At 38.0% G+C, this 25,891-nt stretch overlaps 1 protein-coding gene across 2 annotated transcripts in view; it reads left to right on the top strand.

Annotated features, from left to right (window-relative positions):
* The window catches only part of LOC126416299 (vacuolar protein sorting-associated protein 16 homolog), a 209,857-nt gene that overhangs the window by 83,525 nt on the left and 100,441 nt on the right, over positions 1 to 25,891 (top strand). For both annotated transcript variants that reach the window (XM_050083958.1, XM_050083957.1), the window contains exon 5: positions 8,493 to 8,668. In XM_050083958.1, the coding sequence (XP_049939915.1) occupies positions 8,493 to 8,668 (176 nt within the window). The remainder of the gene's footprint in view (positions 1 to 8,492; positions 8,669 to 25,891) is intronic.

Here is a 25,891-nt window from a genome sequence, read left to right as displayed (position 1 = left end):
TTTCTGAAACTTAAATCTATACTCGATGTTAACAAATTTCTCTTCTTCAGAAACACTTTTCTTGCCATTGCCAGTCTACATTTGATATCCTCTCTACTTCGACCGTCATCAGTTATTTTGCTCCCCAAATAACGTCTCATCTGCTACTTTAAATGTCTCATTTCCTAACCTAATTCCCTCAGCATCACCTGATTTAGTTCGACTACATTCCGCTATCTTCATTTTGCTTTTGTTGCTGTTCATCTTCTATCCTCCTTTCAAGACACTGTCCATTCTGTTCAACTGCTCTTCCAGGTCCTTTGCTGTCTCTGATGGAATTATGATGTCAATGGCAAACTTCAAAGTTTTTATTTCTTCTCCATGGATTTTAATACCTACTCCCAACTTTTCTTTTGTTTCCTTTACTGCTTGCTCAATATACAGGTTGAATAACATTTGGGAGAGGCTACAACCCTGTCTCACTTCCTTCCCAACCACTGCTTCCCTTTCATGTCCCTCGACTCTTATAACTGCCATCTGGTTTCTGTGCAAATTGTATATTGCCTTTCGCTCCCTGTATTTTACCCCTGCCACCTTTAGAATTTGAAAGAGAGTATTCCAGTCAACATTGTCAAAAGCTTTCTCTAAGTCTACAAATGCTAGAAACGTAGGTTTACATTTCCTTAATCTATCTTCTAAGATAAGTCATAGGGTCAGTATTGCCTCACGTGTTCCAACATTCCTACAGAATCTGAACTGATCTTCCCCCAGGTCAGCTTCTACCAGTTTTTCCATTCGTCTGTAAAGAATTTGTGTCAGTATTTTGCAGCTGTGACTTATTAAGCTGATAGTTCAGTAATTTTCACACCTGTCAAAACCTGCTTTTTTTATGGATTGGAATTATTATATTCTTCATAAAGTGTGAGGGTATTTCGCCTGCCTCATACATCTTGGTCACCAGATGGTAGAGTTTTGTCAGGGCTGGCTCTCCCAAGGCTATCAGTAGTTGTAATGGAATGTTGTCTACTTCCCGGGCCTTGTTTTGACTTAGGTCTTTCAGTGCTCTTTTGGATTCTTCATACAGTATCATATCTCACATTTCACCTTCATAAATGTCTCCTTCCATTTCCATAATATTGCTCTCAAGCACATCACCCTTGTATAGATGCTCCATATACTCCTTCCACCTTTCTGCTTTCTCTCCTTTGCGTAGAACCTGTTTTCCATCTGAGCATTTGATATTCATATAAGTGGTTCTCTGTTGTCCAAAGGTCTCTTTAATTTTCCTGTAGGCAGTATCTACCTTACCCCTAGTGATATATGCTTCTAGTCATCCCTGCTTAGCCATTTTGCACTTCTTGTCGATTTCTTTTTTGAGACATTTGTATTCCTTTTTGCCTGCTTCATTTAGTGCATTTTTATATTTTCTCAGTTCATCAATTAAATTCAATATCTCTTCTGTTACCCAAGATTTCTACTAAGCCTCATCTTTTTACCTACTCGGTCCTCTTCTGCCTTCACTATTTCATCTCTCAAAGCTTCCCATTATTCTTCTATTGTATTTATTTCCCCTCTTCCTGTTAGTTGTTCCCCAATGCTCTCTCTGGAACACTCTACAACCTCTGGTCTTTCAGTTTATCCAGGTCCCATCTCCTTAAATTCCTACCTCTTTGCAGTTTCTTCAGTTTTAATCTACAGTTCATAACCAATAGATTGTGGCCAGAGTCCACATCTGTGCCTGGAAATGTCTTACAATTTAAAATCTGGTTCCTAAATATCTATCTTACCATTATATAATCTGTCTGAAACCTTCCAGTGTCTCCAGGCCTCTTCCACATATAAAACCTTCTTTCAAGATTCTTAAACCAATTGTCAGCCATAATTAAGTTGTGCTGTGTGTAAAATTCTAACAGGCGACTTCCTCTTTCATTCCTTACCCCCATTCCATATTCACCTACTACTTTTCCTTCTTTTCCTGTTCCTGCTATCAAATTCCAGTCCACCATGACTATTAAATTTTCATGTCCCTTCACTATCTGAATAATTTCTTTTATCCCATTATACATCTCTTCAATCTCTTCATCATCTGCAGAGCTAGTTGGCATATAAACTTGTACTACTGTGCTAGGCATGGGCTTTGTGTCTCTCTTAGCTACAATAATGCGTTCACTTAGCTGTTCATGATAGCTGACTCGCACTCCTATTTTTTTTTAATTAATTATTAAACCTACTCCTGCATTACTCCTATTTGATTTTGTGTTTATAACCCTCTATTCACCTGACCAGAAGTCTTGTTCTTCCTGCCACTGAGCTTCACTAATTCCCACTATATCTAACTTTAACCTATCAATTTCCCTAAGAGACCTGACATTCCATGCTCCAATCCATAGAACACATTTTCTTTCTCCTGATAACAATGTCCTCCTGAGTAGTCCCTGCCCAGAGGTCCAAAAGGGGGACAACCTCTGATATGCAAGGGTGCCTGTGGCTCATGGTGAGTCAAATGCTGAGTCTCTTCAGTATCACTGCTCATGTATGTACTACCTATGTTCTGAAATGCTATGCATAAAATTGAGATTTTTTGGGGTTCATACACTGGATTCAGTTGGTGATAGAGGGTCAAGTATTTCGGATAGCCCTTGCATTATGGACGAATTATGGACGATTTGTGTACCCAACTGAAGGATTGTCTTACTTTAACTACAGTACAGGGCCAAAGTTTTAGTATTGCACACTTCCTCTAGATTAGGCAAATGGAGAAAATCATTTGGTTCTTTTTGTTTTAGATGTGGTCAGTGGTGTGCCTTAAGGGACTTACAGGGCCACCATTTAGTTCGAGTGCTATTCCTGAAAAAACGTGAAAAACGTGGTGTTTGGGTACCAAAACTGAGCTGTAGGGTCCAAGATCAGTACGTTCAGTGAATGGCTGTAATTTTTATGATGTATTCCTTAGATCCCTATCCAGAACACCCTTGAAAATTTTCTTGAAATCTCTATCTGTTTCTGAGATACAGAGTTTAAAAGTTAACCTATTTGTACACGTAAAATATGCACATAAAATCTGGTATGAGGACAAAATGTAGTTTATAAAGTGTTTTAGCATGGAGAAATATACTGCAAAGTGTCTCCATAGTCAGCAGAAGGGTTCTGGGAATCCCGTGTTGTTGTTGTACTGAAGCACTTAAACATATTTTTGTGCACATAAAATCTGGTCTGAGGTGTAAAATTATATAGTTCTATATTACTTCAGTTTCACATAAGTAAACTATCAAAATTTTACTGATCCATTAAGTTCTTTTCATGTATGAGTGAAACGCCCTACTGTAGCAGGGAAAAGAAGGGAACCAGCAGAAAAATGCTACTATTAGAGCACAAAGAGGGAAATATGCCCCTGTTTAAAAGGCTTTGACTGAAAAGTGGGGTGCGAGCTGCCTCATTCCACGTTCTCCAGCACTTTTAAAAATTTTTTGAAAAATGTTAACATGCGAACATTTTCCCTTTGTTATTTTGAGAGAGAAAGAGATAGTGTCAGTGGGAAAGAGCTTGCGGTAATAAATACTGCAAGGTAATAGACGGGGGTTGTGATATAGGAAGAGTGAAAGAAACAGGGGCAGTGCAGGAGAAAGAGTGGGACATAGTGGTAGTGGAACATAGTTGACAGTGATGGAACTGTGCTAGGATAAGAATGAAGGAGACTATGCCACTGGGAGAGAAATCAAGAGAAGTAGAAACTAGACCTGCAAAAAGCATTCGACAGTGTAAAATGGTGCAAGATGTTCGAAATTGTGAGAAAAATAGGGGTAATCTGTCTTCAGGGAGAGAGTGGTAACATACAATATGTAAAAGAGCAAGGAGAGAATAATAAGAGTCGACAACCAAGAACGAAATTCTTGGATTTAAAAGGGTGTAAGACAGGGATGTAGTCTTTCGCCCCTACTTTTCAATCTGTACACTGAAGAAGCAGTGATGGAAATCAAAGAAAGGTTCAGAAGTGGAATTAAAATACAGGGTGAAAAGATATTAATGAAATGATTCACTGATCACATTGCTATCCTGAGTGAAAGTGAAGAAGAATTACATGATGTGCTGAATAGAATGAACAGTCTAACGAGTACAGAATATGGACTGAGAGTAAATCGAAGAACAACGAAAGTAATGAGAAGTAGCAGAAATGAGAGCAGCGAGAAAATTAATATTAGGATTGATGGTCACGAAGTAGATGAAGTTAAGGAATTGTGCTACGAAGGCAGCAAAATAGCCAATGATGTCAAAAGGAGACTAGCACTGGCATAAAGGGTATTCGTGGTCAAGAGAAGCCTACTGGTATTGAACATTGGCCTTACTTTGAGGAAGAAATTTTTGAGAATGTACCTTTGGAGAACAGCATTGTATGGTAGTGAAACATGGACTGTGGGAAAACCAGAACAGAAGAGAACCGAAGCATTTGAGATGTGGCGCTACAGACGAACATTGAGAATTAGATGGTCTGATGAGGTGAGGAATGAGGTGGTTTTGTGCAGAATCAGAGAGGAAAGGAATATGTGGAAAACACTGTCAAGGAGAAGGAACAGATTGATAGGACATCTGTTAAAGACATTAGGGAATGACTTCCGTGGTACTAGAGGGAACTGTAGAGGGCAAAAACTGTAGAGGAAGACAGAGATTGGAATACATCCAGCAAATAATTGAGGACATAGGTTGCAAGTGCTCCTCTGAGATGAAAAGGTTGGCACAGGAGAGGAATTTGTGGTGGGCCGCAGAAGACTGATGACTCAAAGAAACTTAGAAATGAGTGAGAGTCAGCGATAATGAGAAAAAGTTGACAGTGACTGTGAGGAAAAGAGAGATAGTGACAATGGAAAGAGACAGTAGCATGGGAATGAATGAATGAATTGGAAGAGGGAGACAGTGACAGTGAGAGGAGACAGTATTGATAGGATAGAACAAAGGAAACTGTGGCTATGACGTGGGGGACAGTGACAGTTAGAGACACATGAAGAGATAATGACAACGAGTTGGCCTGAATGGATGAGAGAGAGTGGGCAAGTGGGAGTGGATGGGTCTGATCGACTTACAGTGATCGATTATTGGGTGTGGTGAGTTACAGGTATGGGAGCTTATGGGAGTGAGGGGTGAGTTGCATGTTAAAAAGTGCAAATATGTTCTCATGTCAACATTTTTTGGAAAATTTTTGAAGATGCTTGATGTAAGCAGCATGAGGCAGCTGATATTCCACTTTTCAGTCAGTCTTTCTGTAAACAGGAGCGTATTCGCCTTTTTTGTGCTCAAATAGGAACATTTTTTCCACTGATCTTTCTACTCCTTGGCAGCATTGCCCCAAAAGATTATGCCATAGGGAGACTATTGCGTGAAAGTACAGAGTATGCTAGCAATCTGCAGGTCAACATGATGAGAGAGTTTTCTAAGTGCAAAGTGGACAGAACTGAGCTTTTTAGTTAACTTATCCACATGTTGGAATCACGTTCGCTACATTAAAAAAAAAAAAAAAAAACTATATTTACATAAAGTAAGGGAAAGACAACCACTCTCTTATAGCAGTTCGATGTGTGGAGCACAGAAACATGTTACTGAAAACAGCAATTACTCTAACTTTTGAGCAGTAGCTCTTTTTCAATCACAAGTCACACACACACACACACACACACACACACACACACACACACACACACACAACCTCACAACCTCACAGACACCCAATGATCATGGCAACACTATTCTATATTCTCATCAGAAGGCTTCTGTATACATGAGGAGCTACCCTCTATATTAGCTGATAATGAAACGACTTTTGCGTGTGCATTAAATATTGTCTAGGCTCTAACCTAAACCTCTCATATAATACTTTTCCGTGTGGGTGATTGTTCAGTTTTTAGTTTAACCTTTATGTTAGTCTCTTCTTTATGGACTTCTGTCCTTTGTTTCATACCAAGTTTTAAGAAATGATAAGAAACAATCTAGCTTCAGTTTATATTTTGTCATTTATGTGCCTCTCCATTGCTTAGTACAACTTCTTGTATGTGATAAGTGGTTGTTTTCCTCATAATGTTATGTTGCATTCAGACTTTTCAGCTATTATACTGTTGTCATCATTGTTTTCAGTTTTAAGGCTGGTTTAATGCAGCACTACACACTAGTTAATTCTGTACAACCCTCTTCTCTCAAGCAACCTATGTCCACCTCAAGCTGTTTATTGTGTTCATGCCTAGGTCTCCCTCTCAATTGTTACCTTCCACACTGCCCTCCATTATAAAATTGTTGGTTCCTTGAGGATGAGTCCTATCAACTGATTCCTTCTTTTAGCCTAATTTTGCCAGAAATGTCGTTTTTCTCCAATAGGATTTAGCACCTCCTCATTAGTTATTCAACCGACCCATCCAATCTTCAGCATTCTTCTACAGCATCACATTTCAAAAGCTTTTATCCTCTTCTTGTCTGAACTGCTCATCATCCATGTTTCGCTCCTGTACAAGGCTAAACTCCAGAAAAATATATTTTAAATGGAGCTCCTAGCATTTAAATTCATCTAAACGAGTTCCTCATTTCATATGCTTTGTACTTTGGCCATTGTCAGTTCTTTTGCTGCCTAAATAGCAAAACTCATCTACTATCTTTTAGTGTCTCATTTCTTAAAGTACAAAATTCCCTCAGTATCCTCTAATTTAATTCAGCTACATTCCATTACACTTGATTTACTTATTTGATGTTCATCGTGTAGCCTTCTTCCAAGATGCTTTCCATTTTGCACAACTGCACTTCTAAGCACTGTACCATCTCAAATGGAATTAAAATTTCATCAACAGTTCTCAAAGTTTTTGTTTGTTCTCCCTTATCTTTAATTCCCTTCCCAAATTTCTCCTTGGCTTTCATCACGGCTCTCTCAGAGCACAGACCAAAAAGCATCAGAGAGAGGCTGCAACCCTGTCTCACTCCCTCCTCAACCACCTCTTCCATTTTATCTCCTTAGACTCTTACAACTGCAGTCTGGTTTGTGTACAAGTTATAGGTAACTTATAGCTGTCTGCATTTTATCCGTGCTACCTTCAGACTTTCAAAAAACGTTCTGTAAATTTACAACTGCTATAAGTATAGGTTTACCTTTTTTTAATCTATCTTACTCAGATTAGTGTTGGATCAGAGTTACCTCGTGTCTTTGTACATTCCTCTGGAACCAAGCTGATCTTCCCTGAGATTGACTTGTACCAGTTTTTCCATTCTTCTGTAAATAATTCATGTCAGTATTCTGCAACTATGACTTAAACAGGTGGTTCAATAGTGGTTGCTCCTATCAGCACCCGCACTAGCCTTCTGTAGAGTATGAAGTACTACATTCTTCTTGAAGTCTGAAGGTATTTCACCTTTCTCATGTATCTTGCACACCAGGTGGAGTAGTTTTGCTGTCTACCAAAGATCTCAGTAATTCTGAGGTAATCTCATCTACTCTGGGGCCTTGTTTCGACTTAGGTCTTTCACTGCATCTCGTAGCATAATTGCCCCCATCTTACCTTCATTTTTCCCCTCTTCTCTGTCTACAGTATTCCCATTTACAGTGATTCTATGTATTCCTTACACCTTTTTGCTTTACCTTATTTTCTTAGTACTGCTTTCCCATCTGAGCTCTTGATATTCATACAATTGGTTATTTTTTCTTTAATTTTGCTATAGACAGCATTTTTATTTCTCCTAGTCATGCATGCTTCTATAGCCTTGCATTTGTCTTCTAACCATTCCTGCTTGGTAATTTTGCATTTTCTGTTGATCTCTTTTTTTTAGATGTTTATTCTCTTTCACCTGCTTCAGCTGCTGCATTTTTATCTTTTCTCCTTTCAACAGTTAAATTCATTATCTCCTATGTTATCTAAAATTTCCATTAGACTGTGTTTTTACCTGTTTGATCCTCTACTGCCTTCGCTATCTCATCTCTCAAACCTACCTATTTGTCTTTTATTGTGTTCCTTTTGCCCATTTCAGTCAAATGTTGACTAATGTTCCTTCTGCAGCTCCCAACACTTTCAGGTTACTTCAATTTATCCAGGTCTCTTCTTCTTAATTTCCTACCTTTTAGCATTTAAAAAAAAAAATTTATCTGCAGTTCATAACCAATAAATTATGGTAAGAGCCCATATCTGCCCTTGGAAATGTCTTACAGTTTAATGTCGGTTTTCACAGTCTGTCTTATATTACGTAATCAGTATGATACCTCCTAGTGTCTCCTAGTTCTTAAAGAATGCTCTGTGCAGAATTACACCAGTAGTTTTGTCATTCATTCCTTTCCCTCTGTCTATATTCCTCTATTATTTTTCCTTCTTTTTCTGTTCCTGCTATCAATTTACAGTCCCCCATCACAATTAAAGTTTCATCTCCCTTAACTGTTTGAATATTTTCTTTTATCTTATCATTAGGATGTATATAAAAATATCTTTTAATAATGGTAGTGTTTCAGTTTCCACAGGGATGCTTAATGAGCTGTGAATTAATTGACTCTTTTGTTATAGATGCTTGACATGACTGATGGTAACAGTTCAGTGGTGGAGATGGCAGTGTCGCAAAACAACCGTCATGTTGCACTTATTACTGATGATGGAAAATTATGGCTTGGTTCATCTGACTTACGTGACAAATACATTGAAAGGGACACAGAATTTCCTTGTAAGCCCCGACAACTTGTATGGTATGTCTCCAAAGATACATAGTTAGTGGTTGATAGTTTATTAATACCTGTCAGTATTCTTAATTTTTTAATTTCTTAGTTTACGGTATGTATGTATCTCTGTTTCTGTTGAGGTGACAAATGACTATCTCAGTAAAATAAGAGCACATTCTGCTCGAGTTAGTTTCAAGATTAAAAGAGTTTTTCTTTGTTGTATACATAAATATTAAATAATTAATTTTTGGCAAGGAATTACAAAGTTCAAGAAGCTTTTTGTTTGCAAAAAGTCAATATAAGTTATTTTTGAGATTATTAATCATGTATTGTAACATTTCCAATCAATCCCGTGTAAATGGACAAATGTCATTTCATATGGAAGATATGGTTGTAAATTATTTCATATGGTAGCTACTTTTTATAAATTTTATTGCACGAAGAGTACATGTGAAGCAGTCTCTATAAAGAAAGAAAACGAGAAGATGAATATCTTTCTTTAACATCAGGTCATAGGTCTGAGTCACAATCTACACCCCCCAATTGTTAGACACAGAAGTATCTTTAGCTCCTACTGTGTGGTTTTTATATAAATCTGATATATAGGAGACATGAATTTCATGAGAGATTTGATATCATCATATTCAAGCTTCTTAAGTGACCTACAATGAGGTGTTTCAAAAGACAGATTAAATCACATTACAAACAGCAGTTTTCTTTCCATTTTTACAAAATATATTTCTTTTGCAACTATATTACAGAAAGAATATTGCATACTTACATCTGTAATATACAAACTGGGGCATCTGCCTACTGCAAACTTTTACAGAAAGAATATTGCATACTTATTTCTGTAAAATAGGAACTATGGTGCCTACCTATTGCAGACTTTCTGTTTGCCTGTTGACACATTTGTTTTTACCAATAATATATACATATTATTTATTTATGTGGTCCACCAAATCTTACATGTACAGTATAGAAGGTGTGATCAAAAAGTAATGGGAATTTTTGTTTTTCTTAAAGAATCTTTATTTATTCATCAACATCAACTTTGTCCTCTTCAGCGTAATCCCCCTCAGATATATGGTAACACACTTGTGCCAACACTTTTTCCATTCTCTGAAAGCACTTCTGGAATCACTTTTTGTTATAGTGTTCAACAATTCTGTTTTTATCTCATCAATAATGGCGAAACAATGTCTTTTCATGGTTCTTGACAGCCTTGGAAATAGAAAGAAGGGGGCCGTTTGACCATAAGACAGGAGCTTATGATGCACTATCCCACTGTAATTAAAGTAAACAGTGATCATTCATATATGATTGAGTGTGTCAAATTTTTTTTTGTCTTGGGTCTTCAGGCAGTTTCCATTGCAATGATAGAGCCTTGGTTTTGATATCACACATGTGTAGCCATGTTTTGTCACCTGTTATAACCTTCTTTAGGAGTTCTGGATCATTGTCAGCTTCTTTTAGCAGTTCCTGAGTGATGTCTGTTTTTTCTGAAATTCAGCAGTTTCGGAACAAATTTTGCTGCTACATGTTTTATCTCCAAAATGCCAAAAACAATTACGTAGCATGAGCCAGAGTTAGGCTGACATTATTAGCAACCTCTCTGATAATGATTTTCCAGGACCATTTCCTTTACTTCTGTATTGTCAGTAAATGATGTGCTAGTCATCGTCTTCGGTGTCTTCTCAACTCTCTTTGAAATGTTTATAAGTGTTTAACCACTCATAAACTCTTGTTTTGATCATAGTAGATTCACCAAAAGCCACAGTCAACATTTCAAATGTGATACTGGACTTTATTCCATTTCCAAGCAAAATTTAATGCATATTCTTTGATCCATCTTTTTTAAAAGGAAGAATTCACCAAGCACTCAAGAAAATGTGTAACCTCTTTGATTGTCTACAGTAAACTAAATATTCAAAACAGCTGAAAATGCAAACACATATCGGGAACATGTTGAGCGATGGGGAGAGAAAGGGGGGGGGGGGGATGAAAATTGGATGTATGAAGGCCACAAAATTATAAAATTCCTGTTAATTTTTGATCACACCTCATACACAAGAATAATTTTTTAACAAAATTCAATTTACAATATAGGATAGAAATTTTAAACTATAAATTATACAGCACTGTTAAACAGATTGGCCTATCTGATATAATACATTAATAACTGAGCACAGCAAAATTCATCAAACTAGATTTGCAGTTAAAACTTAATTAACTGCAAGTTAGCAACACTTAAAATTTAAAATAAAATACAAAATCATAATAGCACAACTCAGGCCAGTTATATACAGTGTGTTCCACATAAAACCAGTACACGCCCGAGATTCAAGTAACAACAAACTAACTAAAAAAGAATAGGTAATAGTAACATTAAAAAAACATGTAGTTACTTGTTTATCAGAGATGCTGAAAGAGGGTGCTATTGGCATCCAGACATTGCTGACTTTATGTGATGACATTACCGGCAACACACTGTAATTCTGCAGATATGATGTTAATTTCCCTTCTAATGTTCCGTTTAAGATTGTCTATTGTGTGATGATTGTCAGCATACAGTTTGCTTTTTAGTGTGCCTCATAAATAAAAATGACATGATCGGAGACCTTGGGGGCCAGAGGCCCCTATTGACAAGTTCATCTACCGTGGTTATATGTGTGACTGGTTGCTCCATCTTGTTGGAATACTGCTTACAGCTTGTCCGCATCTGTTAATTGTGCATAGAAGTAGTCAAAGATCTCTAGAAATCTGGCACTGTTTACATGTACAGCTACATTTATACTCCACAAACCACCATGAGCTGCATGGCTGAGGGTACATCCCGCAGTACCAGTTATTAGGGTTTCTTCCTGTTCCATTCATGTATGGAGTGTGGAAAGAATGATTGTTTGAATTCCTCTGTGTGTGCTGTAATTATTCTTATCATATCCTCATGATACCTGTGTCATCATTTAAAACCGGTTCTAGAAACTTTGTTAATAGATTTTTTTGGGATGGTTTACGTCTGTCTTCAAAAGCCTTCCAGTTCAGTTCTTTCAGTATCTCCATCACACTCTACGATGGATTTAACAAACCTGTGCCATTCGTGCTGCCCTTCTCTGCATGTACGTTCATTATCCCTCGTCAGTCGTATCTGGTATGGGTCCCACAAACTTGAGCAATATTCTAGAACTGGTCACACAAGTGATTTTTAAGCAATCTCCTTTGTAGACTGATTGCACTTCCCCAGTATTCTACCTATTATACAAAGTCTAACATCTGCTTTACCCACGACTGAATCTATGTAAGCATTCCATTTTGTATCCCTACATAGTATTACATCCAGGTGTTTGTATGAGTTGACCGAGTCCATCAGTGACTCACTGATTTTACAGTCATATGTTACTACGTTTGTGAAGTTCACTATTGTACATTTATGAACATTTAGAGCAAGATGCCAATCTCTGCACCACTCTGAAATCTTATCAAGATCTGACTGAATATTTAGACAGCTTTTTCCAGAGAGTACTTCATTGTAGATAACTGTCATCTGCAAAAAACCTGATTTTAGTATTAATATTATCTGTGGGGTCATTAATATACAATGTGAATAGCAAGGGCCCCAACACATTTCCCTGGGGAACACCCAAAGTTACTTTTACATCTGATGATGAGTCTCCATCCAAGATAACGTGCTGTGTCCTCCCTACCAAAAAGTCCTCAGTCCAGTCACAAATTTCGCTTGATACCCCATACGATTGTACTTTTGACCATAAGTGTAGGTGTGGTACTGAGTCAAATGTTTTTCAAAAATCAAGAAATACTGCAACTACCTGGTTCCCTTGATACAAAGCTTTCAGTATATCGTGTGAGAAAAATGTGAGTTGGGGTTCACACAATTGATGTTTTTGAAGTCCATGTCGGTTGGCATTGAGGTGGTCATTCTGTTCAAGGTATCTCATTATGTTTGAGCTCAGAATATGTTCTAAGATACTACAATAAATCAATGTCAAGGAAACTGGACAGTAGTTTTGTGCATCACTTCTAATACCCTTCTTGTAGATGGGTGTGACCTGTGCTTTTTCCCAAGAACTGAGCACGGTGTTTTGTTTGAGGGATCTACAATAGATCATAGTTGGAAAACGGGCTAACTCAGCTACATATGCAGTATAGAATCTGACAGGGATTCCATGGGGCTCAGGAGCTTTGTTCAGTTTAACAATTTGAGCTGTTTCTCAACGCCATTGACACTAATACTTATTCATTCATCTTTTCAGTTGTACGAGGATTGAATTGGGGCAGTTCTCCTGCATTTTCCTTTGTTAAGGAGCATTTGAAAATGGAGTTAAGCATTTCAGCTTTTGCTTTGCTACCCTCAGTTTCAGTTCCTGTGTCATTTGCAAGGGACTGGACACCAATTTTGGTGCCACTAACAGCCTCTACATATGATCGGAACTTCCTTTGGTTCTGTGAAAGATCAGTTGACAATATTGTGCTATGTTAGCCATTGAAGGCATCACAAATTTCTCTCTTGACAGTCAAGCACATTTCATTCAGCATGTCTCTATCTAAAGCACTACACTTTGTTTTACACCTATTATGCAGTAATCTCTGTTTTCTATATCATGGAGTATAAGATGTAATTAAAAAACATGGAGCAAATGAAGCACGTGCTGGACTATGCACACCAAACAACCATCATCTATCATTAGAGAGGTTCTTTGTGCAGAATACGTGTGTTGTCCCTTGATCAGTATCTGCAATTCTAGGAGTTTACATAGGCTGACAAATGAAACCAGGCCTCATCTGACATGAAGTAAAGTAAGGGATCAAAGGATAACCATTGGCAAATGATGTTAACAGTCAGTCACAATAATGAACTCTTCGCCCCCCCCCCCCCCCCCCCTGTTCTTCAAATTTCAACTCTTGCATCACACTCACACGACAGGCTTTTAATTTCATATCTTTTAGTACATGATGGCATGATATACGAGATACACCAACCTGCTGCGATAACCTCCTTATTGACTTGCAGAGACTTCTTTTAATGTCCAGGCAAATTCTGTCTGTAGTTTCAGGGGTTGTCACTGTTGGTTGCCTATTCCTCTCAACATTCTGAATGGATCCAACAGCCTCTCATTCCTTGTACAGTTCTTGAACAGTGCTAGTTGTGGAGAGTTCCTATCAGGACACTTCACTTGAAACATTTCTTTTCATTCTTCGATGGAGCCTGTATTTATGTAACGCTCCACAATATCAGTTTGCTGTTCTAATGCAAACTGCCCCATTTCTGTAACACCTCAACAGTATGAGCTTCTTACAACACTAAGTGTGAACACACAACTGCACTCAACTTTCCGATAAAATGTAGTGCAGCCAACTTTCAAGACAGTGTTGCCATTTCACAGGCAATTTGGTTATAGGTGCTTAACCAGTAAATGAGGCAGACCAGTTTTATGTGGGACACCACATACTATTCCATAAAACTTATACATTTATACATAGTGTAGTACTGTAGAGTAGAAGTACAAGAACTGTTATAACAAACTGGATTTTAGATATTCATCAACACAATAAAAATAGTAAGTAAGATATATTTTATTTTATTCCTAAATGTATTTCTATTTTCCCTAAACTAGAGGGAAAGTTAATAGTAAGGCATGCTACCCATATTTCTTACACCAAATAAACTTTTCGTCAGTCTTTGACCATTCAGGTGAATGCCTGCACTATAATGACTATTATGATCATGAAGAGATCTGTTGGTCTCAAATAAATGCAAATTCTTATTAACAAAAGCCACAGTTTTTAAGATATAAATGCAGGGAACAGGCAGTATTTTGAATTCCCTGAAAGTAGGCTTAGTGGTGATACATAGAGACACCTACTTCGTTACCTTTAAGAGCCTTTTTCACATCACACAAATTTTTCCAAATCCTGACATCCAAAACGGGCTGTCAAAAGAGTGTACTAAAGCAAGACAAACTGTTTTTAGGTTTGAGATACCACAGGACTGTCTAAGAATTAGGGAAGCAAAGCACACAATGCTTAATTTCTGTAGCAACTTTTCTCTGTGAATATTCCGTTATAAGTTATTGTCAATCAATACCCCAAGAAATTTTATCTCATTTGCTTGCTGTATTGTTTCATCGTCAATTAGTATGGGCTCTATATGCTTTGGGTTATTTTTGGAGGCACTAAAAAGCATATGGGCAGTTTTACTTTAGTTTAATAATAGTTTTTGTGTAAGTTACCCACAGAATTAACCTTGTATAGACTGTGTTTATACATGCTTTACAACCTGAAGAGATGGATTTTGGAAAAGGAGAGTTAGTTGTCTGCAAACAATGCGGGTAAGGCACTAGGTAAATTCAGATGCAGATCACGGAGAAATAAGAGGAAAAGTAAGGGCCCTAGAACTGAAAGCTAGGCTCTTCTTTTTGAATGCAACCCATTGTCCCTCTGAGTAAACTTGCAGTCTTCTTTCAAATATTTTTAAATTGCTCGAAAAAATCTTTTACATCACTCCCATAACTTGTATATTTTGTATTTTTCTGACTGGGAACCTCTTTCTTCAACACTTAAATCTACATACATATTCTGCAAATTACTGTAAAGTGCATGGCAGAGCATACTTAGCAATGTGTCATATATTAGAGTTTCTTCTCTTGCCATTGTTTATGGAGTGTGGGAAGAATGACTGCTTAAATACCTTTGTGCACACATTAATTAGTGAGTACTGGTTCTCGAAATTTAATGAGTTGGCTTTCGTAGGATAACTGGCATTTCCCTTCATCTGCCAAATCAGGTTTCCCAGCTTTCCTTTGTCTTCTGCGAGTCAAATAAACCTGTGAACAATTATGCTGTCCATCTTTGAATATGTTCAATCTTCCCCATTAGTCCTATTTGCTAAGGACGCAACCCACTTGAGCATTATTCTAGGATCACATGAGTGCTTTGTAAGTGCTCCCCTTTTGTAGTTTGGCTGCCTGTTCCCAGTAGCCTGTCAATGAATCATATTTGACATCTGGCTTACCTACAAGTGAGTGTATGTGATAATTACATTTCATATTCAGACAGATTGCTACACCCAGGTATTTGTATGAGTTTGACGGATTCCATTTATTTGTCATGCACTATTCATCACTATGGCACTACAAGACTCAAAGCAAGTTTCTTAATTTTTTAATGAACATAATAAATCATATTTACATAAATTATTATATCATAGTCTCTACTGCAGTGTCAACATGCTGATGAAGCTAAATAATGGTGTTCATGTGCCAAATTCTATTTTATTGCAGCTTAATTAAAAATTATAAATAATTTAACAATTTTTTTCATGCATGTCACACAATGAGCCTGCTTATCATGTAAATGAAGTCATGATCTATTTGTTGGTGTGTTGTATGTGTTAATAAGATGTCTGCTGATGATTATTATGTGGTATAAATAAACATTTAAAACTGAACTGCTTCTATAAAAGACATTATATAGACATTGTATAGATATAGATTGTGTTCTAGGGCTTCCACTAATTCCAGAAATGTCCTTATATTTTCTGTACATCAACTGTAGGCAGTTTTGGTTATTTTTGTAGGTATACAATACTTTTCTTGTAACACATTCAGCTGCCAGGCCATCTTGGCATTCACTTACTTTGTCACCAGGGTTGTTAGCTTTGGGCTTTCCCCAGGCCCGTGCTTTGTCTGCAGGTAAACTAGTATTCGGCTGCTTTGCTCGTGCTGTGGCTCTGTCCATTCGTCCTGATTCACGTAGACTGTCCATACACAATAACAAACAGTTCTTCACTGCTTACCTCAATATAGCACTCAACATATCAGCCAAGCAGTTTGTTTTGTCACATGTCCATCACAAAGGAGAAGCGCTATATTGAGTGCCAAGCAAATCGTAGCCCCTCAGATCTGTGCCTGCCAGCAAAAAATAAGTAATGGACTCCCTGCAATATTCTGTGTCATCCCACGCTATTGATGTGGGACTAGGGAATTACTGTCCCATGCATAGGCTGCCATTAACACCACAATACAAACAACTGCATTTGAAATGATGATGTGATAGGTAAGCATGGAGTGCCAACGAACGGCATCACATTGCGTTCAGTGATGAATCACAGTTATGCGCTACTCTGGGGATCATTATCAGTAAGTAAGACAGTGACCTGGAGAGAGATCTCATTTTTCCAGTGCTTTGTAGAGGTATAGCAGAGCTACTCCTGGTATCACGGTATGGGGAGCTATTGGGCATGACTCCACATTAAAGCTGGTAGCGATTGAGAGGACTTCCAATGCACATTGGTATGTCATAGACATACTGCATCCTCTTGTGTTACATCTCATACCATTTTACAACAGGACAATCCTCATCCACACATGACAAGTGTCTCTGAACTGTGTGTGTGATGTTGAGGTACTCTCATTTCCAGCAACATCTCCACATCTGCCCCAAAAGAACATGTATGGGACCAGCTTGGATGTCAACTCCTTTCCATTGCCAGAATCCAGGACTCCAAGGAACATTTACAGCAATTGTGGGTCTGTTTGCCTCAGGGGAGAATACAATGATTTTGGTGTTCAAGATGGCGCCGATAGGAAAGTGTAGTAAAATTTTGCTCTCATCAAAAAAAGGAAAAAACAAACAGTTTTTCATGTAGAGAATGTGAAAAGTGAGTGATGAAGGGTATTTTCTGTGTCAAGTGCAATTACTGGTTGCACGAAAAGTGTGCGAAAGTGAACCTAAAAATCATCAATGATGTTATTCCATGGACATGCTATGTTTGTTTGTGAGCTAAAACAGCTGATCTTGTAAGTACACTGGACTCAAAAAACGAAATTATAAAGGTGCTGCAAAAGGACACTGAGGCATTAAATGCTGAAATAGTGACTATAAAAAAAGAAAAACATAGATTAATACGTGAAATGGAAATAAAAGAAGATACAAAAAACAAAATTATAAAGCAGCTACACAAGGACATTGAAGCATTGAAAACTGAATTACTGACTACAAAGAAAGAAAATGATAGAGTAACTCAAGAAAAACATTTCTGTGTGTGTGATATCCATCAAACGGAAATAAGTGAAACGGAATCCAGGGTTTCTGAAAAACACCAGCCAAATACAAAACAAAACCTTCAAAATACACATAGTGTGTGAAATGTGACCAAAAACCCTCCCACCAGACTATCTGTAAACAAATATAAATGGGAAACAGTGACCTACAAAAAGGACAAATGTGGAAGTGCCACAGCAAAACGGATTGAAAAAAGGGATTTTCTTGTTGTTGGCGACACCATACTGAAAAATGTTATAGCTCCAAGCTGCGAAATCGATGTATATCCCACAATCCGACTGCATCAGATCAGCAGACACTTTCAAAATATCCTAAATTCAAAATGAAGTGAAACTGAAAGTGGAAATGAAAAAAAGGACAAACACGAAGGTGTTTTCATTCATGTTGGCACAAATTCTATCCAGAACTGCAGTGAGGAAAAAATAATCAATGGAACACGGAACTTGATCTGCTCAGCAAAAAGTGTGTTTGCAAATTCAAAAATTGTCATTAGTGCAATTTTACACAGGTAAGTAAGTGATACACACATAAATAAGATAAACAGTGGAATCAGGGAACAGTGTGACAAGCTGGATGCAATTTTTGTAGACTCATATAAATTTGTAAGTGGTGAGTGTCTGCGAAAGAATGGGCTACACTTCAATAGGTTAGGTTCAATGACTTTCAGCAAAATGATCGTGGACATTCACAGATTCATTAAAAGCAAGGGAAACTGAAAGCTTCTGAAAGGGTTGAGAAAACAAAAGTGGTGATCCAAAATGGAAGCTGTAAATATAAAGGAACAAATGAGGCTCTTCAACAAACTCAAAAATTCTATCTTGAATCTTGATGCTTCTAAATATAAACGGTTTAGCAGAAAGACGTCCAAATCTATGTTACTCTAAAATTTATGAACTGCAAGTTATACTTTCTGACATGACAAACATACGGGTAGTCTGCTTAAATGAACACTGGCTCACAAAAGAATACGTAGACATTCTAAATAAAATTAATAATTTCAAAGTTCCCAGGAGCTTTTAGAAAAAAAAAATCTCATGAGGTCTCCTGTATCTTACTGCATGCCTCTGTAAACTTTAAAGTGAAAGAAGATTTTAGTTATCTAAATGAAGAATGTATTTTTGAAAGCTATTGTGTAGACCTGTGTGATTTAAATACTGTGATAATATCAATTTATACAGAATTCCTGGGAGCTCTGCTACCGAATTGATCTTAAAAAAATTTCAGTATCTCTTAGATAAAATTAAAAAAGGAAGCAAGAAAAAGGTTGTGATTGCAGGAGACTTCAACTTAAATACATTATTGAAAGCAGTAACATTGAAAAATTTCATGACTTAAAAAAAAAAAAAAAAAAATCTGGTTTCAAATGAAACTAAACTATGTGCACTAGAGAAAACTTCCACTCAGTAACCTGCATAGATAATATTACTACAAATTATCAGTTTGATGATACAAGGAAGTTTTGCCTAGATCTAGGGATTTCTGATTACTCAGCTTCGTTTATAGAACTCCCCAAAACAGAGAAATTAAAATCTGAATCTTATATCAGAAGGAATTTTAGCAAAGAAAATTTAGAGTTGTTTTGTGATAAGTTGAGTGTTATAAGCTGGCCTTTAAATGACTGTGATTTAAACAGCAAAAATTTTGATAATTTTCTAAATTGTTTATTGGGTGTATTCAATGAAACATTTCCCCCAAAATCTTTTCAAAAGAGAGTCAGGAATAAACGAAATTGGACTACACCAGGCATAAAAATTTCAAGTGCCAGAAAAAGACAGGTGCACAATGAGCTCAAAGAAGATAAAAACCTTAATTTTGTAACACATATTAAGTGCTATAAGACTATATTCAAAAAAGTGATAATGGCAGCAAAAAAACTGTCAGATAGTACATTCATAAACAAACAAAGAAATAAAACAAAGGCAGTCTGGTCTGTTGTGAAATGAGAGTTGGCAGTCAATTTTAAAAGTCAAGAAATTTCTCAAATTAGGTTTCAGGGCGATATTATTGTAAATCATGTTCAAATGTCAAACTGCTTCAATGATTCATTTGTCAATATAAAAAAATCTGACATAGACATGACAGCCCATCAGGACAATATGATTTTCAGGCATAGAGATGACATACAGAACATTTGTTTTTAAAAAATCAGAAAAATCTCTCAGAAAGATGTGAAAGACACAATATTATCATTAAAAAAAGGAATACCTTCAACGGTAATCAAGGCAGTATGCCATATTATTTCATACCCACTGACGATTATTGTAAACCCATCCTTTGAACATGGGTCTTTCCTATATATCCTAAAATATGCAGAGATTAAGCCGTTATTTAAAAAGGGATCACCAGAAGATAAGGGAAACTACCAACCTATCTCTCTCCTACCTTTATTATTATTATTTTTTATTTTTTGAATATGTGAAAAGCTTGTGACAAAACAACTAGAAAATTTCCTTACAGTAAATGACATTATTTGTAAAAATTAGTTTGGTTTTCAAAGAGAAAAAAGCACCATAAATGCCATCGGAGAATTTACAGAAAAAATAAGCACATCACTAGACCGGGGTACAAAAGTCTCAGAAATATTCTGTGATCTAACGAAAGCCTTTGACTCGGTGAACCACTCATTATTACTTCACAAACTGAAGAGCTATGGGATCGAAGATACTGCATTAAAGTGGTTCAACTTTCATCTGACAGAAAGGAAACAAAGAGTTATTTTAACATCAAGTTCAGTTAACAACCACTCCAAATGGAAAACAATTTCCCAAGGAGTTCCACAGGGTTCAATACTGGGTCCTTACCTGTTCTTGTTGTGTATAAATGATTTACCATTAAATATTGAAGTTCATTCAGTCTTGTTCGCAGATGACACCTCAGTCCTGATAGCAAATGATACAATAGAAAAGATTCCAAATAGTAAAGAAAATGTTTGGGGAAACTGGAATCCTGGTTCCACAAAAATGGACTAAAGCTCAATGTCACTAATACCCAGATAATGCAATTTCTCTCTAAATTGTCAGCAATATGTCCTGTAGAAATAGCCCATAATAATTGACTGATAACAGAAGTGAGCCATGTGACATTCTTGGGCCTAAACCTTAATAAAAGTTTAAACTGGAAGACATATGGACTTCCTGGTAAAGAAATTAAATTCCCTAGCTTTTGCAATGTTAATTTTATCTAGTGCCACTCATATGGAACAATAAAGACAGCCTACAACAGTTATTTTGAATCTGTTACTCGGTATGGGATAATTTTCTGGGAAAACTCTAGGAGCAGTACAAGGCTGCTAATTCGTCAGATGAAATTCATTAGAAACATATGTTATGCCCACAAAAATGAGTCATGTGGCCCATTGTTCAAGAAATTAAAAATATTAACAATTACTTCATTGTACATCCTTGAAATTTTGATTTTTGTATGTAATAATAAACATAATCTTGAAAAGTTATGTTTTAAGCATAGCTATGGTACTCGTCACAAGGGAAACATGAGCTTCACTTAAAGCTTTATGCTCAGACACCACTGTACATGAGGCTAAAAATATATAACAAATTAAAAGGAAGAAACACATTAACAGTGGACCTTGGTTCACTGAAAAGTTTACTCCAAAATATTTTAATAGAGAAATGTTATTACACCATTGAAGAATTCATGGAAGACAGTCTGTCACTTTGAACAATAAAAATCTATAGCTAATATTGCAGTGTTGTCTGTGTACAACAAAGGAAATTGGTAAACTGTTAATTTATAGCAAATAGTGTAGTATTGTATTTATTGGCATTATTCTTAAAATAGTGTAAAAAGAATTTCTGTAAATCATTATACATTATATTTTTGCTAAACTTGATAGTGTCTCCTGTACAACAGATTGTATGATCTGTGCAATGTATATAATGAGACTAATAAATCACGTTTTACATTTTACTCTCTCTAACTGAATCAGTGCATGCATCAGAGGGAGTGCAACATCTTGCTCATTGGGCTCACACTCCATCCATCTCATCCTGAGAAGCTTTCTTTCTTCCTCCCTTTCTGGGCCCTTCACTCTTTTTGACTGGCAGTGCATGTCACTCATCCTTACAGTAGTGAGTAGTGTAATTATTAAACTGACAGTACTCCCATATTTTCAATTGCAAAGCAACTTTTGAAATCAGGTTTCAGTATTTCTGCCTTTTATTTGCTACCCTCCATTTCTGTTTGTCATACATGAGCGTGTGGGCACTTTACATATGACCAGTACTACTTCAGTTTTGGGTGAGATTTTTCTATAAGATCTTACTGTAGCAGTCATTGAGGGCTTCATACATTGTCTTTTTGACAGCAGAGGCATTTCATTCAGCATCTCTCTGTCTGTATACATATCCTTTGTTTTGCAGCTAATATGCAGTAGTCACTGTTTCATTAGAAGTTTCTTTAAAGTGACTTTATTCCATGGTGGGTTCCTCCCATCATGAACTGTTCTGCTATAGGTACATATCTGTCCAGTGCTTGGTCAATTATTCTTTTAAACCTGAGTCACTGTTCTCTACATACTCCTTTCGAGAGGTCAATGTTTTGAGCTGCTCTTTGAGATATGACGTGACTGCCTCATTATCAAGCTTTTTTAACATGTAATTGTTTCAGCTTGTTTCAGTTGCCATTTGTTCTTTATTAATTAACATTGATACAGCTGTCTGATAGTCACTGATAATAGTTTCATTATGGACATCCTCAAAAAGACCAAGTTTATTTGTTGCTATTAGATTGAATATATATCCTTCATGAGCAAACTACACTCCTGGAAATTGAAATAAGAACACCGTGAATTCATTGTCCCAGGAAGGGGAAACTTTATTGACACATTCCTGGGGTCAGATACATCACATGATCACACTGACAGAACCACAGGCACATAGACACAGGCAACAGAGCATGCACAATGTCGGCACTAGTACAGTGTATATCCACCTTTCGCAGCAATGCAGGCTGCTATTCTCCCATGGAGACGATCGTAGAGATGCTGGATGTAGTCCTGTGGAACGGCTTGCCATGCCATTTCCACCTGGCGCCTCAGTTGGACCAGCGTTCGTGCTGGACGTGCAGACCGCGTGAGACGACGCTTCATCCAGTCCCAAACATGCTCAATGGGGGACAGATCCGGAGATCTTGCTGGCCAGGGTAGTTGACTTACACCTTCTAGAGCACGTTGTGTGGCACGGGATACATGCGGACGTGCATTGTCCTGTTGGAACAGCAAGTTCCCTTGCCGGTCTAGGAATGGTAGAACGATGGGTTCGATGACGGTTTGGATGTACCGTGCACTATTCAGTGTCCCCTCGACGATCACCAGTGGTGTACGGCCAGTGTAGGAGATTGCTCCCCACACCATGATGCTGGGTGTTGGCCCTGTGTGCCTCGGTCGTATGCAGTCCTGATTGTGGCGCTCACCTGCACGGCGCCAAACACGCATACGACCATCATTGGCACCAAGGCAGAAGCGACTCTCATCGCTGAAGACGACACGTCTCCATTCGTCCCTCCATTCACGCCTGTCACGACACCACTGGAGGTGGGCTGCACGATGTTGGGGCGTGAGCAGAAGACGGCCTAACGGTGTGCGGGACCGTAGCCCAGCTTCATGGAGACGGTTGCGAATGGTCCTCGCCAATACCCCAGGAGCAACAGTGTCCCTAATTTGCTGGGAAGTGGCGGTGCGGTCCCCTACGGCACTGCGTAGGATCCTACGGTCTTGGCGTGCATCCGTGCGTCGCTGCGGTCCGGTCCCAGGTCGACGGGCACGTGCACCTTCCGCCGACCACTGGCGACAACATCGATGTACTGTGGAGACCTCACGCCCCACATGTTGAGCAATTCGGCGGTACGTCCACCCGGCCTCCCGCATGCCCACTATACGCCCTCGCTCAAAGTCCGTCAACTGCACATACGGTTCATGTCCACGCTGTCGCGGCACGCTACCAGTGTTAAAGACTGCGATGGAGCTCCGTATGCCACGGCAAACTGGCTGACACTGACGGCGGCGGTGCACAAATGCTGCGCAGCTAGAGCCATTCGACGGCCAACACCGCGGTTCCTGGTGTGTCCGCTGTGCCGTGCGTGTGATCATTGCTTGTACAGCCCTCTCGCAGTGTCCGGAGCAAGTATGGTGGGTCTGACACACCGGTGTCAATGTGTTCTTTTTTCCATTTCCAGGAGTGTATTTATTCCAAGTAGTAGTTCGAGAAAGTATTTAGTATTATTTCACAGTATGTCGTGTCATGCTTACCACATACAAAGCTGTAATGAAGCCAATCAGTTGTGATGTTTAGAGTCTGCTGTAATAAGAACTATATAATTGAGGAACATACGTATTGGTAAACTAACAATTTGTGAAATTTTTGGCTACATCTAAGACTGAGTCTGGTGGTTGATAGAAGAACACTCTTGATACTGAGTCTTGTTCAAACACGTGCATGAAACTCCAATTCCCACTTTGGTGGTCTGAAGTTTCTTGTCTACTGCAACAAATATGCTGCCACCATTCCTTTTTAGCCTATAATTTTATTACATATGTAACTTTACCCCCAAAATAATGCTACTGTAATATTTTGGATTTAGCCAGCTTTCTGTACCTAGTATAAAGTGAGGTACCTTTGCTTTTTGGGCTTATTTTACCAGTTTCTCAAAAGGTTTTAACAGGCTTGTCTGTAGGTCATATTTCTTTGGATGTTACACTAGTACTTGGGACTTCTACATTTATCATTATTTGGACTGAATGGAGAGTCAATTAAGCTAAAAGAAAACCTTTGTGCTAGCTAGTCACATGGGATAGCAGTCTCAGATAAGTAGTGTTCTCCTGACATGTTTAGGTTGATCCTAGCATTTTAAGCTGTTGTGCACCCAAGAAATCATAGCATAGACTATCACAGAACCTTCAAAGTCTCTGGATCAAGCCTTCTCTCTGACTCAGAAACAAAGGGTCGCAATTGGTTGTGGGGACAGTGCTGCAGATTGTGAGATTCATTGAACCTCCATGAGTGTGGTTAGTCTTCTCGACCTCTTCTGCCAATCTCTGGTATGATCCAAGTACAACCTTAGAGCTCAAATGACAGGCTTTATTTGTACCAACCTGCAACACAATCTACAGTTAGTTGTATTCAGTTCCCTCAGTGGATACCACATCAGTCTCTTCAACATGTTGAAAGTAGTCTCCAGGCATACAACAGAGTGCAAGCGATGAGGCTTCCCATTCTTTGCCACAATATCCCTAAGGAGCACCATTATTTGCTCTACATTCAGATTACCACTGATTGACAGGTTGGTACACGTTTGTGCTTGCTTACTCCTGATGTGCTACAGCATGCCTACCAACAGTTGAAGTGTGTCTCAATGGCTGAGTTTCAGTAGAAAACAGCACCTCAGGCTTGTTGGTTAGTAGAATGTGTGTACTGCCCTGAGTTCTCCCTTGTCCCAGCCTTTCTTTTAAGGACCTCTAGATCTACGACTGACAAGCCACTAAGTCAGTTGGGCAACTGGTGATAGATCATGTACTTTCTATAGAGGCCCAGTAGCCATGGTAGACGATAGTACTGCAGGGTTCCCCCTAAATGGGCGGGTGTGCACTACACACCAGAGGCTGCTGACCATCTAGCTAACCATGTAGAAGATGTACGCAAACATTTTTTCATTGTTGTCATAATTGTAGGAGACATGGAAGTATCAGTATAAGGTCCATGAAACCCTCCCATGGGAGAGAGTATTAAAATTCTTATGGTTAACTACCAAAGCAGTCAGAACAAAGTGCCACAGTCTGAAACACTCATAAAACTGCAGTGACACTCACATAATACTAGTTAAGAAAGCTGGTTAAAAACTGGAATTGACAACACTTAGATTTTTGGGAAAATTCAAGCACATATTGAAAGTATAGGCTAATGGAAAATGGGAATAGTGTACTTGTCATATCCATGGATATAAAAATTGAAGCTGCAGGCAATGTTATATGGGCATAAAATTATAACTGGATCTTTCTATTGACCAGCAGGCTATCTCCTGATGTAACCAACAACTTCAGTTGTTATCTAGTATTTAAATTCTCTGATCATATTGTAATCACTACAGGAGATTTTAATCACCAAACAGTCAGCTGAGATAATTACAGTTTTGTTAGTGGTAGTTGTGGCAAGACAT

The sequence above is a fragment of the Schistocerca serialis genome, chromosome 8, assembly GCF_023864345.2.
Source record: "Schistocerca serialis cubense isolate TAMUIC-IGC-003099 chromosome 8, iqSchSeri2.2, whole genome shotgun sequence".
Lineage (NCBI taxonomy): Eukaryota > Metazoa > Arthropoda > Insecta > Orthoptera > Acrididae > Schistocerca > Schistocerca serialis.
This window is presented reverse-complemented; position numbering and strand designations above follow the sequence as displayed.